This window comes from Falco biarmicus, chromosome 5 (genome assembly GCF_023638135.1).
Source record: "Falco biarmicus isolate bFalBia1 chromosome 5, bFalBia1.pri, whole genome shotgun sequence".
In the NCBI taxonomy this organism is placed as follows: Eukaryota; Metazoa; Chordata; class Aves; order Falconiformes; family Falconidae; genus Falco; species Falco biarmicus.
Window position 1 is genome coordinate 57,890,059 of NC_079292.1, and position 27,247 is coordinate 57,917,305.

Here is a 27,247-nt window from a genome sequence, read left to right on the forward strand (position 1 = left end):
TCTTGACTATCATTTCCAGGGTCTATAATCACACTCACCCCCTTCACGACTGTAGGTCTGACACAAAAGACACAGAGCAGATAACCCTGTGCTGTGGTTCCCTCTGATAAAACCATTTTGGCCAGAACCGCCTGAGAACACTTCCACTAACCAAACCCTGCTGGGGCAGGCCAGGCTCAAGCTCTAAGGAACCCACCCCACCTCCCTGCAGAGCACCCTTCCAGCAGCAGAGGGGCTCTGTTGACGTTGCTGAACGCCTGCATTCCTCTAGCCTCAAGCAGTGCCAGGCACCGCAGCTCACTGAGCCCATCTTTCTGTCCCATAAGAGAGCTACAAGCTCTTCTTGGCTTCATTCCACCAAGTGCCAGTCCTGCTCAGTTAACCTTCAGCAGTCCCTCAGACAAGGCGTGGAGACAGCAGACCAGCGGATGGTCTCTGCATCCTCTGGAAGCTGCTCTGGCAGAAACAAAAACAAGCAGCTGGCATACTCACATACCTGAGAACAGCCTGTAACCACTGGAGTGTTTAAAACTATACAGATATGCATTAAAAGTCTGTAACCCAAACACTGCCCATTACAGATTAAAAACAGACCAAATCCCAGTAACCCAATGGATTCCTTTGCTGTGCTATGAACTATAACTGGTCATGGAGATACTGCCCTGCCAGAGGTTCTCCTGTTGTATATCACATCCGAGCACATGTTCTGTGAAAGATTTAGGCTTTGAGTAACAGGGAAGTAGGAGGAGAGTTGCTGTTGACAGCTATGCTCCCTGTGCTGCTGTTGGTAAATATATACAAGCAAAAAAGTGCCAGCCCTAAAAATAAAAAGGAGCAATTTTCTTGGTATGAACCCAGCTCCCATGGGCTGCCGCAATGCAGTGGCATCTTAGTCCTTCAATTTCTTAATGATATGGCTGCTTCACACCCTTCAGAACTGGAAGTATTAAGTTCTTATTATGCATAACACTAACAGTAGCAGCTAGAAGGCCAACAGGAGTTGCCTATTTAATCTCATTCTGTGCTGCCTGTACCCTGCCCACCTGAGTTACAAGATTTTGTGATAGGAAATGCAGTTTACTTTTGAGCAGTATCTAGGTCACTAGATACTAGAAACTTGACCCTCATTCAAACACAGCATATAATCCAACAAAGGCTAATTATTCCTGACTTTACTCAGAATCACATACAAAGCCAAGCTGGCCTGCCAAGACCCCCCTCTCACTGGAAAGGAATGAGAGGGAGAGGTACAAAGAGGCAGATGGTATATATGAAGCATGCTTTGTGTAACTTTCTTATTACAGAGGTTCCCCTCTTGCACCTGTTTCTACCACTCAAATACCAAACTATTTAAAGACAGCAAAAGGAGAGGGGGACAGAGGGTGCGTAGGGCAGATGAGATGCGATTCATTTTTTGCATTCTCTTCCCCAATATATACAAAGTCTTGATTCCCCTTTATAGGGCTAGTTTTCGATCTTTTTTTCACTTCGAAGACACAGCAAATTTGCCTTGAAGAATCCAAAGTGGCTCAAGAGCTTGGAAGATAAGCATTTAAAGGGTTTTAATAAATTCAACTCTGTCAGGGAGTTTTCTGGAGAAACTGAACTCCATTAAATTAAGGGCCAGGGCAGCACTTTGCTGAAATAAAACACAACATCCATCAAGGACATCTCATAAGATTACTGAAGTTAATATTGGTTGAAAGTTTGCAAAAATCCTCCCCCTTCCTTTAAGAAAATGTCAATCCACTTTAGAGCATTTCTACTTCATGGCAAGTAAAAAAAAAAAAAAAACCACAAACACCAAAGCCCAAAGAGATGTGGGAAGGCAAAAATGCAACCTTCTACGAAAGCAACTACAACTCAGGTTTATTCAATGTGTGGGGTAAGAGCTAAAATGAACAATACTAGCTTGTTTCTCTTTCCATATCCTATAGATACACTGTGGAACAGCTCATTTTCTCCCTACTAATCAGTTCTGCAGCCTTCCCTGTTCGCTATGCACAGTGCCTTTACAAAGCATGTTTCCATGCTTTGTAAACATGTTGGGAGATCTGCTCCCCAACTGTTACCTGCAACAGCGTGGACCAAAGAGAGCACAAACAAGAGCAGCTGCCCAGGTCTCCAAATGCAATTATATTCTTCCACAGAGGAAAAATGAGTACATCGGATACTCAATGCTCACCAGGAAAATTCCAATTTCACGGATTTATTAGATGTCTTATCCTTCATAGGACAGTTTGAGCCAAACTGGTCTGCTTATTTAAGTACAAAAAACCTTCAGCATCACAGGAGATTCCAAAAATGCCAGAACCCTGAGCTCCCCTCCCTTACCATGGAGAGAATAATCTCTCCCACCCACTTCTCTTTTCAGGCTGATTGCTGCATCCACAGAATTTTTAGGGTCTCTGGCCCATCTTCTTCAGGGTTCGATTCAACTGGAATTAGAGAAAGCAAAGGTCATAAAAATACAGTGATTGACATACACTACTGTTCCCCTCAGAAGCCTTTATCCAATGTCTCTACTCCTTCCTCTCTAACTCAAAGACAAAAAGAGCTCTTGTGCAAGCACAAGGCAGTGTGGGAAGTAGAAGGGGAACTAGTAAAACTCCCTCTTCCTCTCCAAGACAGCAGAGGAAGATCTGGGGAGAAGAAAGGGTACAAACTTGTAGCAATGGTACTGCAACCCTGTATTGCTCAAATCCCTACATCTCAGGATTTTGCTGCCTAAGTTTCCAGTGCGCAGCAGCCTCTGTCAGGAGAGGGGAGCAGCGACAGAATGTCACCTCCTGGCTGAGCACAATGCTAAAGTCATCTGTGCTCCAGAAATCTTTGATGCCACTTTCTAGAGCTGTAGTTATGAGGGTAGAGATACCATTTTGGTTGAGTTACTATTGTCTAGGGACAATGGAGTCAGTGTCCTTGGACAGCAGAACTCTCCTTTTCCACTGTGGCTCAAATAAGCACTTCTCACACAAAACTATACCATTCTCCAAAGGCCAGCAGTTACTGCTTAAACCACCTGCCTTGGCCCAGTGCCTGGCAGAGCTGAGGCTCATCCCAGCAAGGCGCCACATAGCTGTCACACAAGCATAGCTCCATCAGGCTTGCACAGCCCAGTGCTTGCCCTACTTTTCCTACAGAGCTACACAGATCTCATGCCCAGGCCTCACCTCCTCAAACTTGTGGATCTGGCGGATGAAGAAGTCCCCATAGCGTCGAGCAACCTTTGTGTCTGCAATATGGATCATGTCCTGCGGAGGGAACAGCATGAGGTCAGGAGAAGGACTGCGCTAGCAGAGAAACAGCAAGCGCTGCCAAACATGACAGGCAATCAAAGGGGCTTCACTCCAGCCCTGGTTCTGCATCACATATGCCTGACCTGTGCTAGCCCCACAGCAACCACTCAGTTCTCTGCAGACTGTCTTCCCTATAACTTTGCCTAGGCTGGGTCCCAAATGCATATTGTGTTCAGTTCACATTCTTGCACATTCTTCCCGTTTTTGTGTCTCTTTATAGCAGCTTTGACAGTCCCAACCCCAATCCATGCTCTGCTTCCCTCTACCAGCAGCTAAGAGTTATGCTATCTACCAGGAGAGGCAGGCTGAGACACAGCATAAGTCCTTGCAGGAAGGAACCAAGAACAAGGGACAACCTGTTCTCCTTCCTAGCAAGAAGCCTAACGGTTACTGCTACCTTCTTTGAGGATGAAGTCCTAAAAGACTCCTTGCTATGCTTCCTGCTGCCCAGAGCTCCAAGGGCAGGATGGCAACAGGACCATACATTGTGTTTACATTCCTCTTAGAGCAGAGCTAAATGCTGCTCCAGAGAAAAACAGACCTGTAACATGACCAAGCAACACCCCTGCTTTGTCAAGCAAAGGAGAGATGTGAGGGAGACCTACAAAGCTGATAAGCCCACCTGACACACTGACAACACTATGTGTCATCCAGCTGTCACCTGCCAAGAATACTGACAGTTTCCTCTGTCCTGGGGAAGAAGGCATTTAGAACCTTTGTTTTCTGGGTACAACAACTGCCAAAGCTGCCTGTGACATCCCATTGCTGTGCAGCCAGGGGCACTCCTGTTGAGCTGGGCTGTGACCTCACTGTGGACAGCCAAGCTGTCCACATGACAAAGGAAGGGATGTTTCCCACAAACTGGAGCAAAACCAGGTACTGCCATTTCCAGAATTTCCTGGTTGAAGGAATTTCCTAGCCAGGAAGGAGCAGGTACCAACCTTGTCAATATAGAAGTCTACTTCAGAGGCAGACTGGAACTCCCCATCCAGGGCAGATATGCCACTGGTCCACACCAAGTTCTTCATCTTGTGCTTGAAGACAAGAAGCTGGATACGAAACTCCTGCTCCGTGAGGTCTAAGAAGCCAGCCAGCTTTGCCACAGGCATGGTAGTGTAGAGCTTGAGGAAGCTACGGATGGTAGAGAGTTGGGCCTGCTGCTGAACCTCATCAGCAAAGACTTTGAGCTGCTGCAGGAAGGGCTCCTTGTGGTAGTTGGGGTGCACGTTGTCATAATTGGGTACCACAGGGGAGAGGAACTTGGGGCAAGCATAACTGAAGAGCTCCTCATAGACTTGTGCATCACCCTTCTGCATGCGCAGCATCTTATCCCCATATTTCTCTCGCAGCTGCAGGTGGATGCTCTCATCTATGCGCATAGGGTACATGGTGAGGGCGATGGCCAGGAGTGCATGCATCTGCTCATTCTGCTTGTTAATCTGAGACAGAAAGAACCTGTTAGTTTGTCAATATGCTCTGGCTTTATGGTGCCAGATGGAGCTGGGAGCTGCGTTTTTCAAAGACAGACCCTTACTCAGAGCATTAATAGTCCTAATGCTCAAGGGGGACACAACAAAGCAGCAGTGCTGCTGGGCAAAGCAGGTAGATGAACACCATATCAAGGCTCTCATCCATGAAAGAGGGCTGGACAAGGAGAAAGTGTCCAGAGCCATACAGAACCTGCATGGCCAGAAGCAGATTTGACTGCTTTGGTGCAAAAATGTGCAGAGGAGAAGGGAAGGCAGATAGTTTAAGAACCATCTCCTGGCAAGTGACAGTTATCAGGGAAGCCAGTGAAGAAAAGACTGAGAAGGAAGATTTATCCGAGCATGGGATGAAACAGATAGCTGTGTGGATGAAACAGACATGCCAAATTTTTGAAGTATCATGGAATTAAGAATGGCAGAATTTGGCTACACACAGAGTTAGAAATGAATCATAAGGATAAAAAGGCGACAGCAGCAGCAGGGTGTAAAACAGGCACCAAAGACAGCTTACATGAAAAGAGAAAGCAGCTTTGTTTCAGTCATATTGAATTAAAACAGTCCGTAAATGATTATCTGATAATGGAAATATATCTGACAATGGCAGTAACATGAAATGCAGGATTGGACTAGGAAAAGGACTGAGTCTGAAGAAACATCAACAAGAATATCATTAGGAGCTGATATTCATTAACAACACTGCTTAGAGGCTGCCAGCTGGAGCAGGGGCAACCATATAGTGAACAACCAAAGGAACTAGTAACACAGCTAAGAGTAAATATTGCCACACATGTCAAAGGGGTTCAAAAGATCCCCAGTCACGACCACCAGCAGCATAGTCCAGGAACACAAGGCTGGACTATTAGATGTAGGTTATCAGGTGATAGAGGAAAGGCAGGAAAGACGACAGCTGCTTTTCCTTTTGGGAAGTCTAGACCTATTCTATCTCTTACCATCTCATACTTATAGGTTGTCCTCTGAAACATGCTCTTGGTCCTCTGGATGTAGAGGAGGATGTTGGCAAAGACACGGATGGCATCCTGATAACGCCGCATCATAAGGTATGCAAAGCCCACGTAGTAATAGGTGGTCACCTGGCACTCAGGCACCCGGGAATACATGCTCTGAGAAGGATCAACACACTATGTTAGAGGGGAGATAACCACCTTTGATCCAAATAGCTTGTTACCCAGAATTCAGCCACCTCTGCTTTCAGTCCCATCCCAAATATAGCAAGGAGAGGGTTAATTCAGGATACCTCATCTCCCACCCATCCCTGCAGCAGCTTCCTTGCTGTTCATTAGATCATCTCGTTTCCTACATTTTCCAGTTTCAGCTTCCTGCAAGCAGAGGATTCTTGCACTGGACCTAATATTGCTTTGCTCAGTTCCCTTTCCCCCTATTTCACTCCATGCCCTGTGCCAGACAGCAGATACATAGATTTGTGCCAAGCCCTGGGCCAAGCCCGTGTTGCAGCTGGAGTTTTGTTAGCCACTTACCCAAGCAGCACCCAGTTCTAGGGCAAAAACATGCAAGGTGGGAGTGGGCACAGTAAGAATGAGAGTCAAAAATCCAAGAATAAACCACTGATCAAGATGGGGACAATGTGTTCAGCTAGCTACCACTGTGCTACTGTTTACCATTCAACTAAGACTCCCTGTAACAACACTGCCTTGCACAACACAGCAAACTTCCTAAAAAACAAGGCATTTGTGCTGCAACATTGTCAAGCATTATCATATGGCTTGGTTTAATGCCAAAGCTCCAGCTGTGTTCAACTACAAACTCCTGAAAACTACAACAGCTACAAACAGCTCTTCAGCTGGAAGATTAAATTATGGCAATCTTTCACCAGCATGTTTGAACAGAGACATTTGGAAAACTGCAACAGAGGTTTTAAAACATGTATTACCTTCTTGTTGAGCTCGATGTTCTCCAGAACCTTGATCGCTTGGTAGTAATCCCCCAGCAGAGAGTGCAGACGCAGTAGCCCAACCAGGCTGAAATAGCCCAGCATCTTGTAGAGAGAGTGACGACCATATTCACCAGCCACACTTTCAGGGTCACCTACAGAAAAAAGGAACCATGCTGCTTTTCTCCAAGGAAGCGAGCTCCCTTTTCAACACCTCTATGTTTACAAGCAAAGGGAGCAAAACCTCAAGTGTAATCACCAGCACTCCTCACACAAGGCCAACAGAACCTGTTCCCAGTCAGTACATCCACTGATTGTTTGATCCAGCTCCCAAACAAAGCTAACTGAGCTTGGTCAAATCAAAGCAAGTCAGCACAGACACCAGTCTGGCTTGGTGTCACCCAGCTAGCTCACCTCCACTTGTATAGACCTCCAGCTGTCGGTTGATGTTGGATTTGTCCACCAGAGAGTGCAGCACATTAAGGACACTGTGGACGTTCCAGATCTTGGGGTTGGAACGAAGGAAATCAATTTCCTCTTCCGACTTCTTGGCTGTCTTGCAACGGTACTGACTGAAAGACTGGAACTACAGGAAAAAGCAGAGATTCAGTGATGAGAAGCTAGTTTGGTACAAGTTGATCACATAAATGTATTACAATAAGCTACAAGTTGCATGAAAAAAGTTTCATCTGAGAACACCTGGCAATCAGAACAGCAAATTATACCACCTTTAAAGCACCTAGGGGAAAAATGATACCGAGGGAAAAGGCCAGAAGACAGAACGAAGCAGAGAATGATCTCTTAGACAATGAGGACAGGCAACTAAACACAAATTTGCTGTCTGAACAGGTAGCAAAGAGAATGACCAAGTCATAAGATGTGTCTTAATACACACACATCTTTTTCTACATATGCACACATCCTTTTTCATCTTCAAGCTTGACAAGACTGCATTTGAGGAATTCCAGTCAGCTCTATAATAAAAAAAGTCACAGAGAAAGGAATCTATAGAAAAAAGCCAATAGCATTTGAGAATTGTATTGCTGCACTCAGAACAATAAGGGGAAAAGTATTTCTAACGTCAAGATCTTAGACCACAGATTATTCCAAATCAGGTCAGCACTCTTCAGTGCAAGCATAAAGGCCCTATTGACTAAGAAATACAAAACTAAAGTAAAACCGTAAAACACAATACAACTAGTTTGAGCAAGTATCTTCACAAGGTCTATGTAATTATAGCAGACTTCAGTCAAGGCTGCTTTGCACAAACCAGGCAGAAATGAAGGTGAGTTAAAAAAAAAAAATAATCTCATAAGCAGCAACCGAAACAGAAATATCAATAGAAGTCCAGTACTCCCTAAATAGTCCCCATAACTTAAAAATCTGTACAACTACTTCATCTACCTGGTCACTCAGGAATAACAGTGTTCACCAAAGTTTTTTTCACTTTGTGGTATCCTAGCTATGAAAATCAGAGAGGGAGGATACGGAAAATTTACAGCACTAATAGAGGCAAGGCAACCCCAAAATGGCCCAGCCTGATAGTCATGTAAGACCTGGTATATGAATTCATCAATGATATCCCAGAGCCACTGGTTGGGCAGTTCCAGAGGAGCAGGGCCATCAGCATCTGCAAAAGAGCATAAGTAACAGATAAGAAGCTTAATACCTTGAGCAAGAACAGTGGCAGAACTGGAGGAATACACAAATTAAGGAACACAAGAATTTCCCCGAAATGGATGAAGCAGCAGGTGAATGAAGCTTCCAGTAGGGCAGTGATAACATACCTTTGCTACTTCAACTGCCTTCACTTTAAAACAACACATGTGCATATGGGGTTCATCTCTAGCACTGCTCAGCAGCAGTGATTCTCAGAAGCTGCATAGACTGTAGGGGTTTATCCTAATCAATCTATTCTCTGCAAGAAGTCTGGCAAGGAGTCACAAACCCATTTGTCCCAAGGGGAGTCAACAACAGTAAACAGCTGTGAAACACTGCAAGTTTTCTCTAGCTTACAGCTTCATTTTGCTTTTTAATAAAGATTGGTGAAGCAGTTCTCAGCAAGGCAGAAAGCTAAATAGGTTTTATTCTCTACAGAGTTTCCAATGCTTTCTGAAATAATCTGCATTTTTTGTGGTTTTAAATGCATGGATGTAAAGTGCTCTTCATTCAACAAACGTGAACATACATAAAGTTTGTAGACTACTACTCCTCCCTATATGATCTATAAACTAACATGTTGCTGTTGTTCTGACCCTTTCTCCAGTTCTGCCCTCTCCAAAAGTCACAAACAGAAATGAATTGCAGCAACTCACTGAGGATGTAGTTGAAGAGATTGCAGTAGTTGTAATAGGATTCAAATCTCTGCTCCAGTGTGGGCCCGCCCTACAATGAGAAGTCAGCACAGTCGATTTAGTTTCAAGCACAGCAGGAGTGAGTTTACAGGCAACAGTGTATGAAGGACAGTCAATAGTCACAGCAGCAGAGGGTCTATTTCAGAAATGTTAAGAGCCAGTATTCAATCAGGATACCCATCAGCACCACCCAGAAAACACGAAATTGTATCACTATTGTCCCATGAAATAGGGCTGATTTCATGTACAGGTCCTTCTCCCAGGATGACCATGCATTCAAACCTTCCGTGAACATGATGCGTTAACCTTCCTTGTCCAGACTTAAGAGCTTCCCATTACCTTCAACAGCTCTCCTTCCTTCTCCCCTCATGTGAGGCCTTAATAAATCAACAATTCTGCTTCTGAACAGTATTTCCAAATGCTTTGAAAGAGCATTTGAAAGGAATCACCCTCTTCCTAGAATCATCTTCCTTGTTTCACCTGGAGACACTCTGAGCACCACTAACAGCACAGCTTGAGAAAGCAGTCTCTCCTGTTAAAGTCCTTTTAAAGTCCCCATTCCTCCACCTACACCAAAACTGCAGTTATTACTTATTTATGCCATAAGTCTGTTCAGCTCTTTTCTTAAAGAACCACAAACTACTGTGATTTCCTCAATGACTTCAAATTAGCTTAAGAAAAAAAAAAATGGTGTTTGTTTTGTTCTATAGAGCATTATTCTGTCCATTTCCTTCTCCTGTATCCTTTATGGTGCCCGTGTTTCCCTCTTTGCAAGGCACTCTGACTCCATATTGATTTTTTAAGCACAAGTAACACACCTTCCTCTTGTGACACCTCCTCTCACCCACCTGCTAATCCGAAGAACAAAGAGCCACAAAGAAACACACAAAATCAACTTGCAATTACCAACATAGCTCTATCAAAAAGAAAATTCAGTTATGTCCCAACATCTCCTTCCCTAACTCACTAATCACTACATTTGATGTCAGTAACAAACTTTTATAAAATAGCCTCCTGAAAACCCAGACCGGGTTCTTATGATTCATCTAAGCTGCCAGGGAAGCCTGCACACTCATTACAACCAAGCTTGAGGAGACAGCTAATAAGCCTCAGAAAGACAGTCAAGTCTTTCTTGCTTTTCAGCAGTCAGTGAATCCTTACTAAGCTAACACAAGGCAAGAATTTTAAACTTCCCTAAAAGCAACTCACAGTTCATAAACCCATCCAATCCTGTCTTGCAAAAAATATGGAACCACTGGTACTATGGCAGCAGTAAGATTTGGCAAGTTTTAGGGCATGGAGAAGCCAGCATGCAACCAACAGAAAGACAAAGGACACTCACGCTGACTTTGGCATAGATGTGCCTGTAATACAGCTCCTTGTAGAGGATAAGGAAAACAGCATCTGGAAAAGATGACGGAACTGGACATTAGCAAACCACAAGGCCTAAGCAACTGGATCTCTTGGACATGCAAGTTGTGCTCCTCCTGCCACCTGGTTATCACCCAGCAATAAAGGGAGGCACAAAAGGATACTTTGTTCAAATTTAACTTGCCAGACATCTGCTGAAGGAGTTGTCAGAGTGAACAAAACCAACTGACTCAGGCAGCAGCAACGCTGTGCACCTGCTCACTCGTGTATCAAAAGTGATTTAGTTCCTCCTCTCCCTGACAAACAAAAAGAAAGTAAAAGACTTACCGTTTCCAACTTGAGGGGCAATGGCCTCAGCCTCTGGCCATGGGGTATTCTTAAAAAACCTTTCTGTCAGCTTTGTCCAGCTGAAAGATACAACACGTGGTATTAGAAACGATTTCACAGTAGTATGAGTGCTGGAGTTAAGAGATCACAATATAGAGGCCTTGGGCTTGATAAAAGTAGACCACCACCACCATCATCCTCTTTTAGTAAGTCCAGAGTTGAAACAAAGAATGGGAATTGCAAACTATGCAGTTAAAGTCTTCAAATTATTCCTGAAATATGGAACAGCTGTGTATGTTACTTCTACATTCCCTTCACGGCAAACTGACACAGTTACAAGCAGAAGCAGGAGTATCTGTAAGAAACAGGCACAACAATTACAACTCACAGCTTTCTGCAAACTGCCTAACTACCACTACTGGGTCACTTTTTACTGCTTCCATGCCTGTTAGGCACAGGACCGATATTTTCCTTCAGACAGGTCACAACTCACCTATACTTATGTTAGCCTAATGGTCTGGAAATATCTGGGGGTTTCCCCCAGTAACCAAACCAAACCTCATGCTGTATTTTAAAGACAGACGAAGTTTGGAAAAACACAGGTAGTCAGCTTTTCCATTTAGTGCACTTTCATCACAGCTTAAACAGCTATTCCCCCTTGCAGGAAGGACAGCTTTGTACCTGTTTTCATAGATGTCCTGGATCTCGTACACCTTTTGGTCAATGACATCACTGGAAACACGGCTGGCCTGGAGCTCATACACCTTCTGGTCAATGAGATCCGACACGGTCTTGTGAAAATACTGAATGAAGTTTTTGATCACTTCGGGGATCACCTGGTAGGTCTGCTGCTCGTACTGGCGCTCGTAGGCCAGGTCTTGCTTCGGGTCTCCTGAGGGAAAAGACGAACAGTGAGGCAGCTGCCGCACAGCCCAGCCCGGGCCTACAGACCCGGCCAAGCGCCAGCGGGCCCGACGCACCCGAGGGGCCACCGCGCCGGCGCGGCCGAGGCCCACACTCACCCGTGTGCATATCATAGTCGTTGGAGTAGGCGTAGGGGTCGTAGGCGGCCTGTAGAGAGAGGGAGACTGCCAGTCACCACCACCAGCCCGGACACGACCGCCCGGGTCCCGTTCCCCCCCGCCCCGGGCCCCTCGCCCCACACCTCGTTGTCGTAGTCCTCCCCCGGGTAGGCCATGGCGGCGGCGCAGCGAGCAACGAAACGGCTCCGGGCGGCAACGCGGGCCCGGCGCGCAGCGGGCAGGAAGAGGGGCTGGCACCAGGGGCGGGGCTCGGGCCCCCGGCCGGAAGGGCGGTGTCGGAGCGGGGCTGCGCTCTTCCACTGGTTGAAACAGCTGCTTGTCTTCAGCCTGCTGAGCTGCCAGGAGCCTGGTGCGGCCTCTGCCCCGTCCCTCCCTCTGATTGGATAGTATGCCTGCCCGTCAAACCTTCCCGGGCACCTCCTCCACCTCCCACCTCGCTTCTCTACTCGCCTTCCTTCGGGTAGAAGGAAGACGCCTCTACCTCCCCATTGGCTGCACACACACACACAGCGGAATGCGGCACTCTTGATTGGTCGAGAGGACACGGCCCGCCCCGTTGTTACCGAGACGACCCTCCCCTCCCCTCTGCCCCTGCATCCCGGCCCGGCCCGTGCAGGGATGGAGGGAGGCAGCGGGGCCGCAGCAGCGACCGACACGGAGCCGGGGCCGGAGCCGGAGCCTGCGTTGGGGGCCGGGTTGTCGCTGGGGGCGGCGGCGGGTGCCCCCCTCGGCTACCTGCACGTCCTGTGGCAGCGGGAGGAGCCCGCAGGCAAGATCCCGGCCCGACGCCTGCGCAGGGCCGCCCGCCTCCACCGCCGGCTGGGGCCTACGGGCAAGGAGAGCCACGGTGAGCGGGGGGCAGCGCCCCTTCCATGGACCGCCCTTCGCTGCGGCCGGCTCCGTCCAGGCCTCAGTTGGGTGCAGAGCTTCTGATTCGGGCAGGCGCTAAAGCTTCGGCTTTCCTGCGGTGGGGCTCTGGAAGGAGGTCGGACCTGCCCGGTGGGCGGCTTGGGAAGGCGCCTTGCTCCTGCCGGGTGGGGTGGCCGTCCGGAATGGGAGGGCCCGTGGCTGGCCCCAGGAGGTGACAAGAAGAGTGCCTCTTACCTGGGCTCTTGATCTCCTGAGCCAGCACCAGCACGGTTTGAGCCCTGACCAGAGCTCGAGCACTGGGATGGGGTGTTTCAGCGGGGAAATGCTCCTTTTTTCTCTGTGCTTTCTAGTAACTGCTTTCTTTTCTCCATAGCTCTGAAAAGGCTGCGTGAAGCTGCCAATAGCAACGACTTGGACACAGGTAGGACTTCTCCCAGTCCTGCTTGAGACCTCTTCCTGGAAGGGCAGTTTTGTCGAGGGCTTTTGTTTTAGGAGAGGAGGAGGAGGGTGCAGATAGTTCGTGGCCATGGTGCTTTAGATGCTGCAAATCTAGAACTGCTTGTCTGAAGCCTTGTTTTGCTCTCTGTGCAGAGTGAGGCTGGTTACAGTATTCAGTTTTTCACTGCATCTGGTTCATAGTGTTAGTTTTCCAGCTGCCTCAACCTAATCAGCACTGCACTGTTCCAGCTTTTTTGGTATGTAACTTTTGTGTGATTGCAAGCAGCAAAAGAGTAGTGTTTTGGCAAGGTGGAAAAGTTATGTTTATCTAAGCCATACTGTGTACAATGAGACAGTGTGACCCAGCAGATCAGAACCAAGCCCAGTGCTGGACTCTGCCTCTCACAGTGACTTCAGAGAAGACTTGTGGCCTGTCTGTGACTCCCTTTACTTCTCTATACCATAGATTAGGTGGGGTTTGATATGTAGTGTCCAGCAGCGATACTGGTGTATATTATTTGCCCCTTATTGTTGTCCTTCTGTCGTGGTTTAACCCTGGCTGGCAACCAAGCACCATGCAGCCACTCACTCACCTCCCCCTCGCCCAGAGGGATGGGGAGGGGAGTCAAAAAGAGTGTCCTGTCAACGTTGTTCTCACACCAAATCCAGAACGCATCACTGCACCAGCTACTAAGAAGAAAATTAACCCAGCTGAAACCACGACACCTGCTTAGACTAACTATACTGTCCCCTCAGCTGTGTTGGCCTAACTGTTTATCAGGCCATTCTGTGAACATAATTGGAAATTGGTTTGACTTGTAGAAACTTGCCATATATCAGAACGGGGGTTTGTCTAGCGTGCTTCACCCTTTGGCTCCACAATATGTTGTTTCATGAACTGATGGATAAAGTTAATCTGTGAGCTCTGTTAGTACAGAAAGGCTTGGCTTCAGTCACCAAGTCAAGAGGAAGAATGAAAGAATCGGGCTTTATGAAAGTCTTGGTTTCAATCCATCTTAGAGTTTTACACCTGTTTTTGATACACAGGTTCCCTTGTTTTCAACCCTGCTGTGTTTTGTATACTCTGCAACTTGAGGAAGACTTGTTTGATGACAAATTTGTTCTTCATTGACAAGTAAAATGTTGCTGTTACCTGCTGTTACTTGGCACTGGGTGGGAGAGGTTATGTCATTTCCTACTGGCTTCGGGGCAGGACTAGGTAAAGTGTTCCCTGTTAACAGCTCTCACAGGTGACACTGTCAGTCTCCCTGTCTTTCTTCTGGAGTATCAAACATCGCACATTAATGCCACTCCCATCTCTTCAGGTGTCCTTTCACTTCTATACCACACTTAAAGCAGTAGGTGTGTAGGAAGAAATTGAAATATGACTCTGAAAGCTGAGATGAATGGTGACTTTCAGTGATCTAAGCTACCTAGTTTCTTGTCTCCAGTACTGGTCAGATTTGACTGTTACAGGATGTGCTGTTAAAGAACTCAAAATACAGCAAATCTGTCAGTATTTTTAACAGCTAAAGGAATGAGAGCTTTATTTTACAGACTGATGACTACATCAGGATAATCTCAAAACAACAGGAGTAATAACCCTTAAAGTTGTTCTTACACATGTTGCTGTAGATGCTGCTTTTATGACCCTAATATTTTCAGCCTTTACTGGTCTCTGACTTTGTTATACCCAATACTGGAGAGTCATACTAGTTTGTCTTTCTGTGTGAGCAGGTTTTTCCTTGATACCTGAGAAAAGGAGGTACATCAGGTTACAAGAAGTGCCAGTGGTGGCACTGAAGAAGCAGGGGGAATGAGTGGATGATGAGGGAATGCGTAGGTGATGGTATGGCTACTTGGGCCGCTCACTATCTCACTTCAGTACCTCATCTCCTAAGGGTCTATTTGCACTGCTCACCTGCCTGCTTCCCAAACAGTAGCCACTGTCAGTATGGCAAAAACTTAAGAGTTTCAGATGAATGTAGGAAGGGACATAGTCAAAACAGGTGTGGGGAGGTGGCTTTTTTCACTGCATGTGGTTATACTGTGAAACTTTTTGCCACAGGTCCATGTTGATGTGAAAAGTTTACACATGTAGAAAATGACCATGCAAATCTACGGAGAGAGCCCATGGAGAGATAGTAAGCACAGGACGCTAATTCTAGCTTGAGAAGTGCCCGAGATACAGCTGACTAAAGGCTGTGAGTTAGCCCCATGTCCTTGCTATCTTTTTTGTGCTCTTCTGTAGGTGTTTGCTGCTGATTGTCCTTGGAGCTTGAAAATTTGGCTAGGTGGATCCTTAGCCTTAGCCATTACAGTTGTTGGCTTATCTTTTATAGCAATACATGGAAGTTGGTGAAAGGCTGTAAGAGAGGGTGGAGGGTACGCTGCTTAGGCTGGTTCTGCTGAGCCAGGGTGTTGGCTGGAGCTCGTTCAGGTCCAGTTGACTTTTCAGCTGGCAGAGTGTGCACCTACCTACAGAAGAACGGATGGCATTTCCCCTTTCTGATCACGTGCCCCTTCAGCTTACCTGCTTTCTTCTCCTTGGCACTGTCAGTGCAGCAACTCTTGGAGGATGGAACTGACCCCTGTGCTGCAGACGACAAAGGCCGGACAGCCCTGCACTTTGCCTCCTGCAATGGCAATGATCACATTGGTGAGTGGGGAGGGGAAGTTCTGTTAAAAATTAAAATTTAATTAAAATGTAGTTAAATAAATTGAATTAAAAAATAATTTAAAAGCAGCCTTCTGTGGCAGAGATTTCAAAGGATGCTTTTTAATTTGATTCAGTGTGTGACAGAGATTGCTTTGGCCTATCAGAAATACAGAGATTGTTTTCTGTGTGTTTTGTGGCAAAGTTGCCAGCTAAACTGGCTCCAGGGCTTGCCATGTCCCCCTGCTGAAGGGGGAGCAGGAACTCCCAGCTTTAGGGGTGTACTGATGCAGAAGGAAGGGTGTCCTTAGTCCCAGTTCTTCCCTTTAGGAGACTAGGGACAGTGGCACTGTCTGGCTTTGTGCTGGGTCCTTCTGCGTTGTTGTGCCAACCCTCTGTCTCTGGGAGGAAGACGATGAGCTGAACAGTAGCATCCATAAGGCATCCTGGTGGCTACTGCATGGACCTGTGGCCCATGTGGGCCTAACCTGTGGGGCAAAGGGAAGGGACTGCTGTAACTCTCTTTTCTTGCTTCCAGTGCAACTGCTTCTGGACCATGGGGCTGACCCAAACCAGAGAGATGGGCTGGGAAACACCCCCTTACACTTGGGTAAGTGCCACACAGAGGAGCTTTGCATGCTGAGATGTGAGGTGATCACCACCTTGCTGTTCCTTTCCTCTCCACCTTCCTCTTTCCTGAGCATAACGGTATGCGTCCCCAGCTTTAGGACGTAGGTGGAACTCTGCACTTTGTTAGTTTCACTCCTCACAAAGGTTTAACGATCAGTTTGAGAAAATCAGTTTCCCTCCATCTGCCAGCCCTAAGGAATGCAGGACCTGTTCCAGAGAGAGTACTCAGGCTTGAGTGTGAGGTTACCCTTAGCAAGTCAGCTGTTTGTCTTTCCCGTGGCAAAGAGCCTTTTGGGAAGCAGCAAGCTCCATGACTGAGCAGAAACTCCTTTGTTGTTTGCTAGTACCTCTGAGTTGTGTGTCCTGTGTTTTCCCTCCCCAGCTGCCTGCACGAACCACGTTCCTGTCATCACCACGCTGCTGCGCGGAGGTAACATTTCCTCTATAACAATTACAGCCTGTCCCTTTCCTGCCCTGCCCCTGTTTATACTCCCCAGGGACACTAAGTCTTGAAGACAGACCTCACTTTCTGTCCTTGCTCATGCATCTTGCAGGGGCCAGAGTTGATGCCTTGGATCGAGCTGGCAGAACTCCACTGCACCTCGCTAAATCAAAGCTAAACATCCTGCAGGAAGGACTCTCCCACAGCCTGGAGGCTGTACGCCTTGAAGTGAAACAGGTAAAAGAAACAGTCCTGTGTTCTGGTAAAGTGGTGCAGCCCCTGGCTGTCTCCTGCACCCTTTATTTAAATACCTGTCTGTAAGCTTTTAGCTGCTGTGAGGAGAGTTTGACTCTTTCCTTCTGTTTTCAGAGACCTTCCTTTTTCCCAGCCGCTACTCTGAATTTTTGCAGGACGTCTCTTGGCTCTGGTAGGCCAAGGCTGCATTGAATGTCATAGTTCTCAGGCTGTATGGAGCACTCTTTTCTTTAACCACCCTGTAAGACAGATGGCTTATGGCAGGAGAGGGACCACGGCATGAGGCTGTAGCTATGGCTACACATGCAGGGACTCTGCATTCCTGCACAGCCTGCCCTGCTTCAATATGTGGGAACAGGGAATAGGAAAGCGGTCATGGGGCTACATCACAAATGCACAAGGTGTGGGCCTCTCTTTGGGAGCCATATAGGAGCCACAAGGATTTTCATCCCCAGTGCACAAGTGGATCTTGCTGGATTGGGAAGTCCCTGCTCCTTACAGCAAGGGAAGCTAGCTAGCCAGCCACAAAGAAAAGTTTGGCGCTTTCAGGGCTAGACTTTATGCTTCTTCAGTGGGCCTGTCTCTCTTCCCTGTTCTTAAACCAGGCACAGGGATCACGACAGTCCATCAGTGGCTGATAAACACCTCTGGTGTCTCACTGGGCTCTGATGCTGCCATTAGTGCTCTCCAGTTGCTTTGCATGTGTTCTTCTGTATGGGTCATGTACTCTGCCATGTACTGCAGTGTCAAGGCTGTGCTTGGCAATTTAATTTTTCCTGTAAAAACATCCCAGTCTGGTGCGGCTATCTGATGTTTGCCTCTTATTCCTGCTGGTTTCAGATTATCCAGATGTTGCGGGAATACCTAGAGCGTCTAGGGAGGCATGAGCAAAAGGAACAGCTGGATGACCTCTGCTCCAGGTTACAGAGGACTAGCACAAAGGAACAGGTAGGCAGCGCTGAGCTACTGTGACTCACCTACTTGTGTTGTGACTTCTGTGCTTAGGAGAATACAACTGCATGAGCAAGGTGACAATGAAGACAGTTTTGGAAGCATTCTTGCTCATATTGGGTAACATGGGCAAGTTACGTGATGACTTGTGGTACTTCTTTAGGTTGGAATTCAAAATGCAGAAAGCATCACTGTGCCTAGCAGCTCAGCAGAGAAGCTGCATGTCAGATTGGCCGAGGCATTTTAAGGCCAGGTTCAGCACAACTACACAGGATTGCTGGGCCTGTTTGGGTTTTTTTCTACAAAAGACTGGCCTTTAGAAATAGGCTTAGAGGAAACAGCCCTAATACCATTTCTGAGCTCTGGGTAATGCAGCAGCATACTTGTATTTTCAAGGACTGACTAAATGGTGTGAGGTGGAGATCAAGCATCAACCTCCTGAGTAATGAGGAGAAGCTCCCACTACCTTAATTAATATTTGTTTGATCCTGAGGACTGGAGCCCTTCTACATGACTGTGGGACCAAAGGGATTCTGCCCTAGTATAAGCTTAGTGTGGGCCTTACTGGCAGTCCTGGTGCAAGGATGGTTCCTGCTACACAGGGGTTTCTTCTGTGGTGGTGGGTGACTGCGCAACTGTATTGCCCTGCTTAACGGCCAGCTATATTCTTCTGGCAGGTGGACGAGGTTACAGACCTCCTGGCCAGCTTCACATCTCTCAGCCTGCAGATGCAGAAGATGGAGAAGAGGTAATGGGCTTCCAAATCATCTTCCTGATGCAGCAGGAGAAGCCTTAGAGAGAGAAAAAGAGGAAGCTGAAGCTTGCTTCCCAGAACGCTGAATAAATATTGCTGCCAGCAGCCATTCCTGCCGGATCCACTCTCCAGTGGTGCTTAGATTTTTCCTGTTGGTGCTGCTGCAGCTGCCTCGTGGGGAGGCAGCACGCTTTGGACAACAGAGACAACAGACAGTGCTGCAGCTGCGACTTTTGGAAAAAAGGAGCTGCTCCTCTTTATATCAGATGGGCTGGCGCTGAATAGGATACCCCTTCCAGAGATATTTTGCCTTCTCCTAAGCACCTCAGTCTGATGTAGGTGGTGGCTGATGCCATGTGCTGTCACCAGCCCTGACACCAGCTGGGCACCATCACAGAAATGCTTGGAACAGGCACCTTTTGCCACCTCCACAGTACTCAATTGCATGGGGGAGAAAGTGGATGCCTCTGACAACAGAAGGCTTTCTGCTGTGAGAAGAACACACACTGAATTCTGCATGCTAGTAGCCAGGCAAACATACTACCTTGAGAAACAGGCACCAAGGCTTAATCCTAACCAGGGCAGAGGATCTATCTGGTTATAAATGCAATACAAAGCTTTTCATTGCTAGACTTAACAGCTTTCACTGGCCCTGGTTTTTGAATAGAATCACATAATCATTTACGTTGGAAAAGACCTTTAAGATCAAGTCCAACTGTTAACCCAGTACTGCCAAGTTCACCACTAAACCATGTCCCTAAGCAGCGCATCTACATGTTTTTTAAATGCTTCCAGGGATGGTGATCCCACCACCTGCCTGGGCAGCCTGTTCCAAGCTGCTACAAGTCAGTGCTTAAATACTATAGTGAAACACTTGCAAAAAATACCCAGGTAGACAGCTAGCACATCAGAGCTGCCCTGATGCAAGAATAAGGTTTGGGATGTGACTTAATCCTAGTGCAGTTTTAGGCAGACATTTGCATCTTGGAAAAAAAAAAAAGAGGAAAAAAGAAACAAACAAAAAACCACCGTAACTGAGTTTTGTGTTTCCTGTTACTAGCGGTCTCAGGCAAGAGGTCCGGTTGCAGCAGGAGGTGTTGTGTATTCAGCTGTATTACTGGGCTGGGATGGAGGTGGATTTAGGTCTTCCTCAGCAGCACCAAACCCACAGCTGATCCATACTGTTCCTTGCTTGTCATAGAGATGTGCTGCTCCAGGACCTTCAGTGCAGTGTGAGGAATGAGTTATGAGCCCTGCTGGAAGCCTAAAGTGATGCAGCTATGAAGAATGCAGGGAATTGCTCTTGCTGCTCTCTTGCTTCTGCCCCACTGTGGTTAGACATGAGGATGTAGACAGCTTTGTTCTTGGAGCGGGAATTCATGAAGTCTTGTCAGTAGGGTGCCAACAGCAGCAGGGTGACAAGAACATGCTCAGTAGCAGAGTTCCCACCTGTGTGCCACACCTAAAAGATACAGTGTGCTGGTAGCTGTACCCATCCCACAGCTCGGGCATCACTGGTTTGGAAGTGTTCATTCTTAGGATTCAGCCTAACCATGCAACAGCCACAGTCTGGAGCTTTCTTCAGAGACCTTCAGGTCAGCATGTTTCCCTAATGTCTGGCATCTTGTCCAGGAAGAGGCTAAGTGGACTTCCATGTTCAAAGCTGAGATACCAGAAATATGCGTGACTTTTAGATAAGTTCTTCTGTGGGGTGCTGGAAGCCATGACTGGGACTAACGGCCTTGTGGTTTGGCTGGAGCTGTCACTGTGAATACTGATATTTTGTTAGGATATGCTGAATGGGAAGGATACTGAGGGGGTGGGAGACAATCTGACCTTTTTGTATTTTGAACTTCAATAAAATCCTGTCGGCCTTTTTGGACTCCTCAGCCAAGTTCGCTCTTTTTCAGAGTGGCTCATTCCTCTTTCTTTACCTATGTTCCAGGCCAAACTGACAGCACTGGATTTGGTAACCGCTACTCTCCTACTTGCTGCTGAAATCAGAAGTGACAATACAAAATTGTTTGAATTCAAACACCAGTCTGTTTGCAGATCAAAGTACGTGGTTGCTGACTCGCCTTCTGATCTTGGATGTCACAGCCAAGAAATGCAAGCTTTAAACCTAGTTAGTTGCTGTGAAACCATACAAATAGAGGAAAGAGAATCTCAGTGGGATTGCTTTAAGCTGGAAGATGGGATGTTCTGCAAAGAGGAAAAGCAGCCTTGCCCAGCCTGTGCTCCTGCAAAAGCTCCTGTGGAGCTGGTGGGGAGAAGGCAGCTGAACTTGAGCCTTGCCCCATGCCAGATAAAATGGCTGTGCTGTTGTCCTGGGACAGCTGTGAAGAGATCGGAAGGGACTGAGGGGCTGGGGAGGGACATCAGGGCATGGCAGAGAATTTCCAGGGTGGTCCCTGTGTGGGGAGTGGGTAACCTTCATGTCCAGTCTTTACTTAACCATGTTGCTTCCTTTCTTGCAGCCTAGCCTTGGTGTCCACATACACCCAGCTGTCAATGCTTCTGCACTCAACAGCCTTGTTGCTGAGGAAACCATTAAGGCACCTGAAGAGCAGGCAGCTGAAATGCTTTTTGTTGCTGCATTTACCTTAGTTGCTGATGTCTGCTAACTAGACACAGCTTGGAAGCTTTCCTCAAAACCGGAATACATCTAGCTGGGACTTGGAACGAAGCTTTTAGCTTGAGCACACGTGATGTTGTTGTCCAGCTCTTCAGGCCTTTGTCTTGCCTAGTGCTGGAGTTTTTTATAACCTCTCCTGACTGTATACCCAGGGAGGGGGAAAGGGGGGGGTGCTGCAGCCAGCCAGAAGCAATTGCCTTGCCTCTGTGGCACTGCTCCCTCCGTTGGAGGTGAGGCAGTGCTGGCAGTCCCCTGGAGGCTGGCACAGTGAATGGAGGCAGATAAAACAAGCAGGCTCACAGGAAAGTTTTGCCACAGCTTTAGTGATAACACCAGATCAGAGAGAGAAAATGGGATCTGTTCTTCAGTGGGGAAAAAATGTATTGTGTCAGAATCGCATTCGGTGAATCCCTGCAGTCAGTTCTGCTTTCCTGCCTCAAGGCTGAAGCACTGGGCTGCTGAGAGCCACGTTGTGTGGCTGGCACTAGACTGAGAAAAGTTTTAGATTTCTGTGTGTCAGCTAGTCATGCCATGACTACCCTGCGTGCTCAGCAGCTGTGTCTGGAAATAGAGTTAGGTCCTGGGGAGGGAAAGAAGGAAAGAAATGGTTCCAAGGGAGGAGGAGAATGTGGCTTCACGCTGTGCTGAGAGCTGTTCACTGGCCTTGTATTTTTTTTTCTGCTGCTCCCGATCTAGAGCCTTCAGCATCTCCCAGCTGCTTTTTCTCCTGCCCTTGCACCTCAGGCCACTGATTTCCCTGCACAACTGATAGGTGTGAGGTTAGTGGCAGCTTTCTGCATCTCCCAGAGGTGTCTGCTGCAGTAATGGAGAATGGAAACAGCGTAGGTTTCCCTCTGCTATTTATTTTGCCATTAAACTCAGTCCAATCTCCTCATTTCCCTTGTACTACCCCATCAAACACACCTTCCAGGTCACTTCCCAAGTGGCACATTGCGCTCCTCAGAGCCATGACGTCAACCAGGACTTGATCCAAGGCCTTGCTTCCCCCTCACCACTACCTCACCTCCACAGACACTCCATTTCCCCTACTCATTCAGAGCATGGCTCTGCAGTGAATCTGCTGAATCCGCACCAGCCAAACCCAGCAGCAGCCTCCCCGGCTCTGCAGCTGCTGCTGTGCTGTAAGATGCAACCCAAACCAGCCAAGCAGAGGATCTGGCTCATCCAAGCAAGCGAAGACTGAAAACCTGCTTGTGTTTCACCAAGGACCCACAGCTGAACAGCAACCCTGAACAAAGCCTCCCAGCAAAGCCGCCTGGATGTTATGAGCAAAAGGCCTTTCTCTGAAGTACGCACTCACCCACGCAATCGAATGCAAAGCGCACACTGCAGTATGTGTGAATATTAAGAATCTGTTCAACTTTTCAGCAGCTGAAATAATTAAACTCCAGGGTACCGAGCCAACATCTGAACTCCATTGCTTCCTCCCCCTTTGCCTTTCTAGCAGACTCCAAATCCATCATTGTAATTATCTGCGCTACTAAAGAAGCTCCATGAAGCATCTCTGGCAAACCTCCCACCCTCTCATCTGCTTCCCCCGCTCATTCCATGAGTAAGACAGATCCCTTCTCCTCCGTTACAGAAAGGTACTTGCAGGAAGATGCCTTCTTCATGCACTGCGCCTGGCCAGCGTGGGAGAGCAGCCCTGGGCACCTCAGGGCCATGGGGTGACTAGGTGGAAGAGCCAGCAGTTTTGATTAGGAAGCTGATAAAGAAGATATGGCAAATAGCATTCCTCTGGGTTTTTTTCTGAAAGCTCTGAGAGGGGAAGAGAGCATGTGTTTTTTGGAAGAATTAAATCAGCTGGCAACCTGCTATGGCTGCTCATGGATTAGGAACCAGCAGCTAAACCCAAAAGCAAATAACCAGACATCCCTATACCTACTAGTGTCTAGTGTCCTGACCAACCCTGTCACACTGTTAGTTCTCTGCCTGCGAGCTGGTAAGGCTGTCCTGCCATGAGCTGCCTTTGCAGGGCTGTCCTGACTGCTTGCAGAGGGTCTGTACCAGGTCCCGTTCCTGTGAGTGCGAGGAGAAACACAGGCAGCACTCCAGTATTTTGCTGTGGCAGGGGATTTGGAGCTGTCCTAGCAGCTCTCTGTCTCCCCCAGCACCATGTATCTGCAGACAAGGAAACCTCCCAACTAGGGCTGCCAGATTTGCCTGGCAGACACCTCCCAGCAGAGTCAGGCTCCTGGCACACATGCTTGGGAGATGCTGGGCACCAGCACACAGCTTTCCACAGAGGGTAGCTGTGCCCAGCTTGCAGAGAAGCTGGTGCCAGCCACTAGCTGCAAAGCCCTGACCTGCTCTCACCTGTCCCGTTCCCTCTGCTGCGTGCCGGCTCCCAGCACGGCTCAGTTCAGCTGATGTGGCAAACCGGCCTCTGCAGGGTTAAAGCTGAGCTAGTCAGCCCAAATGATGACAAGCAGGAAAGAAAGTATAAGCAAGGAGTCATTAATTAAGGCAAGAAGCTGAAAGCACAGACTGCAGGATGCTAATCAGTCTGGAGGGATGGCTGAGTGGAAAGCAGCAATCAAGCTCCTTCAGCTTTAATTAAACCTGGCTCTATATCAAGGATGCCTTTTCTTCACCTCTGCCTTTGAGCTGAGAAACCAGTTGGACTGCACAGACAGGAATTCCCCCCTGGCTCCTGAGCCTCACCAAGCCGGGCTCAGCGTCTGCCCTTCCTGCTCATGTGCTCCCCAAATTCGGGGCTTAGTACCAGGCAGAGCTTAGGGATGGGAGCCAGGACTTGCAGACACTTGCCATGCTAAATACACTTATCCCCTAGGTCTTCTCTCTGTCCTGTTTTACTTAAGCTTCATCCCAACATGTAGCAGTCAGTCCCAACCTGTTCCGCTCCCTTTGCAAGCTGGGACCAGGAGGAGCAGGATCGGGGCAAGCAACTGCCCAGCCACATGTGGGCAGGAACAGGCAGCATCTGGCAGTGCCACATCACTGCTCCCAACTGCCATTTCCCTCTCCCTCCAGTGCTTTGGGCTGTGAAGTGAATCCTCACCCACAAGAAATTATGTATACATTCATATCGCCTGGAGGCTGCTTGAGACCCTGTGAGCTGGCCACCAACCACAGCGTCCACAAGCCATCCCCAGGAAGGTGGGCAAGCCATGCTGGACACATTTCTGAGAGGCATTGGCCACAGAGGAGTGGCAGCCACCGTGAAGGAAGGGAGCTGGAGAAATTAGAAACATGCGTAGGAGACAAGGGAGTCTCAAAGTACAGAGAGCAACATCAAACACTTGAATGGAAAAAGAAAAACAATTCCCAGTGCAGCACTTCGGCTGGCCTCCACGCAGGGAAAGCGGTGTCCTTGCAGCTGAGATCCAGCGAGGCGCGCAACAGCTTCAGCGAGGGTTAGAAATACCACATCACCTGGGAATTTTAAGAGCCGGCAAGACAAAGCAATAAGGGAAGATTTATACAAACAGAAGGAGGGGACAGAAAGATAAGAGAAATAAGGGGGGTGGGGTGGGCTTGTGGCTCTGCTCACGCACATCAGCTCTGCAAGCCCCTTGCTGCCTGATGTCCCCCAGCCCCACCGTACAACACCTACAACACTGACAGCATCAAAAGACAAGGTTGGGGCCAAAACCCCTTTACTTTTGAAAGAGCCTTCAGCTGCCTTGCCGAGGTCCCACTGTACATGGGGACAAGCGAGGACACCAGCGGCTTCTGCAGCCCATGCAGGGCTCAGGACACCGCTGACGGGGCTGCACAGCCTCCAGCAACTTTGCACTTGGCACAGCCTCGTGCCAGCAACCGGCTCCCCATGAGCAGCGGGCTGGCAGTACATGGCTCCTCTCTCCAGCTGGGGCTCCCCAGCTCGGCTCCCTCACTGTTCTAATTTGCTAGAGATGGCTGTGGTCCCTGCGGGTGTCCAGGTGATGGAGTCTGCCATAGGACCCAGACCTTGCATCTCTGCCTGGAAAGTCAGCCTGTAGGGCTTTGTTGGGAGGGGTATCTCCACGCGCGTCTGGCTGTGGGTGGCAGGGTGTGGGGGAGTGAACTGCCCTGGAAGGAGAACCATCTGCCTCATCCAGCGCAAACGTGTTCGCTCTAAAACCTCCTGCTGCCGTGACGGTCTGTAGCTGTTTCCCAGCTTCGGTGTGGAAGTCTGGAGTGTCTAACAATGTCGCTGCTTTCACCAAACACTTTTTGCCTGGCTTTCCCTCTTTTACCTGCTCTTAGGGCATTATGGGTGCAGATCTTCCTCATGTTAAGAGTTACATAGTCAGGAGCCACACAGCACTAATTAAACGCCATATGTAATGAAAGAAAAGGAGAGCTGTTGCAATCATGTAAAGTTTACGAAATATTGAGCTGGGATGGTGGCAGATCTAACGATTTGTGGCTGAGGCATCTCAGACCTGGTTGCAGGATTGTGGAGGAGGCGTCTGAGGAACTCAGAGGGGCTTGAGCTCAGTTTAATGGGTCTGAATGAGTGAGCTCATCTCTTTCGGTGCCAACAGAAAACTTAGTGGGGATAAGGTGTGGGATTGATGATTCTGGCCCCTCCTGGAGGAAAGCGAAGCCCCTGAGATGTTGTCAGAAAGCAGGATGCTGAGATTTCTCCCTTGCCTTTCACCATGGAGGTCCTTCCACAGGCTGGTCCCTTTCCCCTCCTCAGGGCTTGCCTGGCCAGCAAGAGCAGTCCCTTTGGCCCCTCCTGGTCTCTCAGGTGATTTGTCTTAGTCGCCTTCCCAGGGCTTCTTCCTGGTCTTATCATACAGCATCACCAAAAGCTCCCAAGCCACAGGACTGAGGCTCGGAGGCTATGCCTGTACTGGCAGATAATGCAGGATCTGTCCTGCTTGCACTCGCAAGCCAGGTAGCATCACACAGCCTGTGTCCCCGCAGCTAAGCTGCCTCATCCCTGCAGAGGATAGCCTGAGGTAGTTGCAGTCAAATGCAGCACGTGGACTTGGCACACTGTGTGAAGCTGAGAACTCTCCTTGGTCCCCCTCCCCTCTCCACTCATGTGATGACTATGTGACCAAATGGGAGCTGTATGAAGTCAGCCACGTGTCTGGACCTGGCTCTGCCAGGCACCATGGCAAATCACAGCACTGCAGATCCCACCGGCTCCCTCCCTCACATGTGTGCTAGACTGATCAAAGGCTTTGCTTGGGTGTTTTTCTGGGCTTCTCTGGCAGCCTGATGATGCAGAAAAACTTTAGAGAAAGCTGCTGTGGGGCTGGGGTCCAAGATAGCATAGTGTGCTCACCCCAGCTCTGGAGCAGCATGACACTGCTGGGATGGGGAGAATGTTCCTGCCAAAACATGGGTGCTCTGCCAGCACATTGCTTCCTGACTCCCTCATGCCCCCTTGCCCTCCCTTCTTCCCTCTGCTTCTAACCCCTTGCTTTGCTGCTTTCTGTCCCTGTGGATGGCTCCCACCCAGTCCCACACATTTCTCATTTATATTGCCCCCCTCCACCTGTCCTCTCACCATCCCTCCTTTTCCCTCTCTCTGCTTTTGTCTCCTCTTCTACGACTCTCTCTTGAATACCAGCAGTGCTGGATCCATCTTAAAACCTTCAGCTTTGCTTCTGCTATACATTTCTTCAGTGTCTGCAACATCAGACAAAAATGTGCCCTGCTAGTGAGTTGGGAGCACCAGACAGTGGTCAGATGGCTCAACAGCCTCCACCACCTCCAGCCCAAACTGCAGAGCCCAGCGCCCAGAAATTGTATCCAACACACAGTAAACACAGCAGGAGAAGGAAATTACCAGCGTTTATTAAGGTCAAGCCAGGGACAAATTCCAATATCTTCTGGTGA

General features: G+C 48.3%; 2 protein-coding genes across 4 annotated transcripts; one reads left to right on the forward strand and one right to left on the reverse strand.

Moving 5' to 3' along the window:
* Positions 1–2,193: 2,193 nt before the first annotated feature.
* On the reverse strand, positions 2,194–12,068 carry EIF3L (eukaryotic translation initiation factor 3 subunit L). 2 transcript variants are annotated; one of them, XM_056340501.1, is made up of 13 exons: positions 11,913–12,068; positions 11,770–11,818; positions 11,429–11,639; positions 10,748–10,827; positions 10,392–10,453; positions 9,011–9,080; positions 8,252–8,325; positions 7,110–7,281; positions 6,696–6,850; positions 5,737–5,907; positions 4,241–4,738; positions 3,174–3,254; positions 2,194–2,438 (listed from the first exon to the last, which is right to left on the reverse strand). In XM_056340501.1, exons 1-13 carry the CDS (start codon positions 11,943–11,945, stop codon positions 2,400–2,402), a joined length of 1,695 nt encoding a protein of 564 aa, XP_056196476.1. In that variant the 5' UTR covers positions 11,946–12,068; the 3' UTR covers positions 2,194–2,399. The 2 variants fall into 2 exon arrangements, with proteins under 2 accessions (XP_056196476.1, XP_056196477.1); XM_056340502.1 differs by lacking the exons at positions 10,748–10,827; positions 11,770–11,818; positions 11,913–12,068 and having other exon boundaries at positions 11,429–11,507.
* Positions 12,069–12,352: 284 nt separating this feature from the next.
* On the forward strand, positions 12,353–20,680 carry ANKRD54 (ankyrin repeat domain 54). Of its 2 annotated transcripts, none has more exons than XM_056340503.1 (8): positions 12,353–12,637; positions 13,034–13,081; positions 15,659–15,757; positions 16,293–16,364; positions 16,767–16,814; positions 16,939–17,063; positions 17,922–18,029; positions 18,710–20,680. In XM_056340503.1, the coding sequence occupies exons 1-8, from the start codon at positions 12,409–12,411 to the stop codon at positions 18,782–18,784; spliced, it is 804 nt and encodes a 267-aa protein (XP_056196478.1). In that variant the 5' UTR covers positions 12,353–12,408; the 3' UTR covers positions 18,785–20,680. The 2 variants fall into 2 exon arrangements, with proteins under 2 accessions (XP_056196478.1, XP_056196479.1); XM_056340504.1 differs by lacking the exon at positions 12,353–12,637 and adding an exon at positions 12,655–12,789.
* Positions 20,681–27,247: the final 6,567 nt, after the last annotated feature.

Bases quoted from the DNA above. Each gene is read 5' to 3' on its own strand.
- EIF3L (XM_056340501.1), bottom strand. From the start codon at position 11,945: ATGGCCTACCCGGGGGAGGACTACGACAACGAG. The intron at 11,819-11,912 runs GTGTGGGGCGAG...CTCTCTCTACAG, and splicing joins GGGAGGACTACGACAACGAG to GCCGCCTACGACCCCTACGC. The intron at 5,908-6,695 runs GTAATACATGTT...GATCCTTCTCAG, and splicing joins ACATCGAGCTCAACAAGAAG to AGCATGTATTCCCGGGTGCC.
- ANKRD54 (XM_056340503.1), top strand. From the start codon at position 12,409: ATGGAGGGAGGCAGCGGGGCCGCAGCAGCGACCGACACGGAGCCGGGG. The intron at 13,082-15,658 runs GTAGGACTTCTC...TGGCACTGTCAG, and splicing joins TAGCAACGACTTGGACACAG to TGCAGCAACTCTTGGAGGAT. The intron at 17,064-17,921 runs GTAAAAGAAACA...TGCTGGTTTCAG, and splicing joins TACGCCTTGAAGTGAAACAG to ATTATCCAGATGTTGCGGGA.